Source organism: Salvelinus sp. IW2-2015, unplaced genomic scaffold (assembly GCF_002910315.2).
Source record: "Salvelinus sp. IW2-2015 unplaced genomic scaffold, ASM291031v2 Un_scaffold2266, whole genome shotgun sequence".
NCBI classification, from domain to species: Eukaryota; Metazoa; Chordata; class Actinopteri; order Salmoniformes; family Salmonidae; genus Salvelinus; species Salvelinus sp. IW2-2015.
Genome location: NW_019943593.1, coordinates 47,906 through 49,342, shown reverse-complemented (window position 1 = coordinate 49,342; position 1,437 = coordinate 47,906). Strand labels below are relative to the sequence as shown.

Below are 1,437 nucleotides of genomic sequence, written 5' to 3'. Positions count from 1 at the left end.
GAGGGGAGAAGGAGGTGGGAGGTAGGACGGGGCAGCGGGTCGGAGGGAGAACGGAGGGGGAGGAGGGAGAAGGAGGTGGGAGCGGCGAAGGAGGGAGAAGGGGAGGGAGGAGGGAGGTGGGAGCGGGAGGAGGGAAGAGGGAGGAGGGAGGAGGGAGAAGGAGGAGGGAGCGGGAGGAGGGAAGAGGGAGAAGGAGGAGGGAGGAAGGAAGGAGGATTTCCTCTCTGTTTATGATCAACAGTTTCATTTTCACAGGGAGATTAGGAGTGTGGGTTCTCTATGAATGTTCTCTCACTTTCTCTGTCTCTCGGTCTCTCTGTCTCTCGGTCTCTCTCTGTCACTCGGTCTCTCAGTCTCTTGGTCTCTCCCTGTCTCTCCTTGACACTCGGTCTCTCCCTGTCACTCGTTCTCTCCCTGTCACTCGGCCTCTCCCTGTCTCTCAGTCTCTCACTCTCTCGGTCTCTCACTCTCTCGGTTTCTCTGTCACYCGGTCTCTCCCTGTCACTCGGTCTCTCCCTGTCACTCGGCCTCTCCCTGTCTCTCGGTCTCTCACTCTCTCAGTCTCTCAGTCTCTCGGTCTCTCGGTTCTCTCACTCTCTCGGTCTCTCACTCCCTCGTTGTCTCTCTCTCTCTCTGATCCTGTAATGTGTTTCTTCTCTCCTAGCCAATCACAGCGGCAGCAGCCAAGCTTCTGGAGGGAAAGACCTGGAAGGGGAGTGACTTCCCGGCTGGATCTCACCCACGGATCAGGAGTGAGAGTGGGTTTAGCAACAGCGGGACCGGTTACTCAACAAACCCAAACTGGACAACCTGCTTCAGGGCGCCCCAGAGCCCCACGAAGACCCCCAATATTTCTGCTCTCAACCCCCCCACCATCACCCAGGAAAAAACGCAACAAGCTGCTATTATCAACAGTGTGTAGCAGCCGTCCCAGGGGCAGGGTCAGCCACCCAGCGTTAGTGCCCTCAACAGCCTGAACCTTCAGGGTGACCAGAGCCAGCCGTCCCACCCCTCCGCCCCCCCTGCCAATCACAGCTCCTCTAACCGCTCAGGCTCAGGTGTGACCCCCCAGCGCGTGAAGCGCAGCACTGGCAGACACCTGTCACAAAAGGTGAGTCCTCAGATGTGTTTGTGTGTGTGTGTGAGTGTGTAGAGGAGCGTAGAGGATTTGGATAAAGCTTCAAGCCATTTACTCTGTTGCTTAGTTTCTTGATGTTGACTTTGTGCTTCCTACATAGTAAGATCTGGTTTGCTTTTGTTATATTCTTCTTCTTTGGAATTCCCCTAAAAATTGTCTCTCTATTGCTGTTGTCTCAAGATCTCTGTGGAATGCCAGGGTTTTCATCGACTAGAGAGAGAACACTTCCCCACCCCTCTCCTCCTCTCCTTATCTCCTCCTCTCCTCTCCTCATCTCCTCCTCTTCTCCACCCTCTTCT

General features: G+C 55.2%; 1 protein-coding gene across 1 annotated transcript in view; it reads left to right on the top strand.

Annotated features, from left to right (window-relative positions):
- Window positions 1-1,437, top strand: part of LOC112073454 (E3 ubiquitin-protein ligase SH3RF2-like) — a 35,331-nt gene that overhangs the window by 5,463 nt on the left and 28,431 nt on the right. The window contains exon 3 of the mRNA XM_070440150.1: window positions 665-914. Within this exon, the coding sequence (XP_070296251.1) occupies window positions 665-914 (250 nt within the window). The remainder of the gene's footprint in view (window positions 1-664; window positions 915-1,437) is intronic.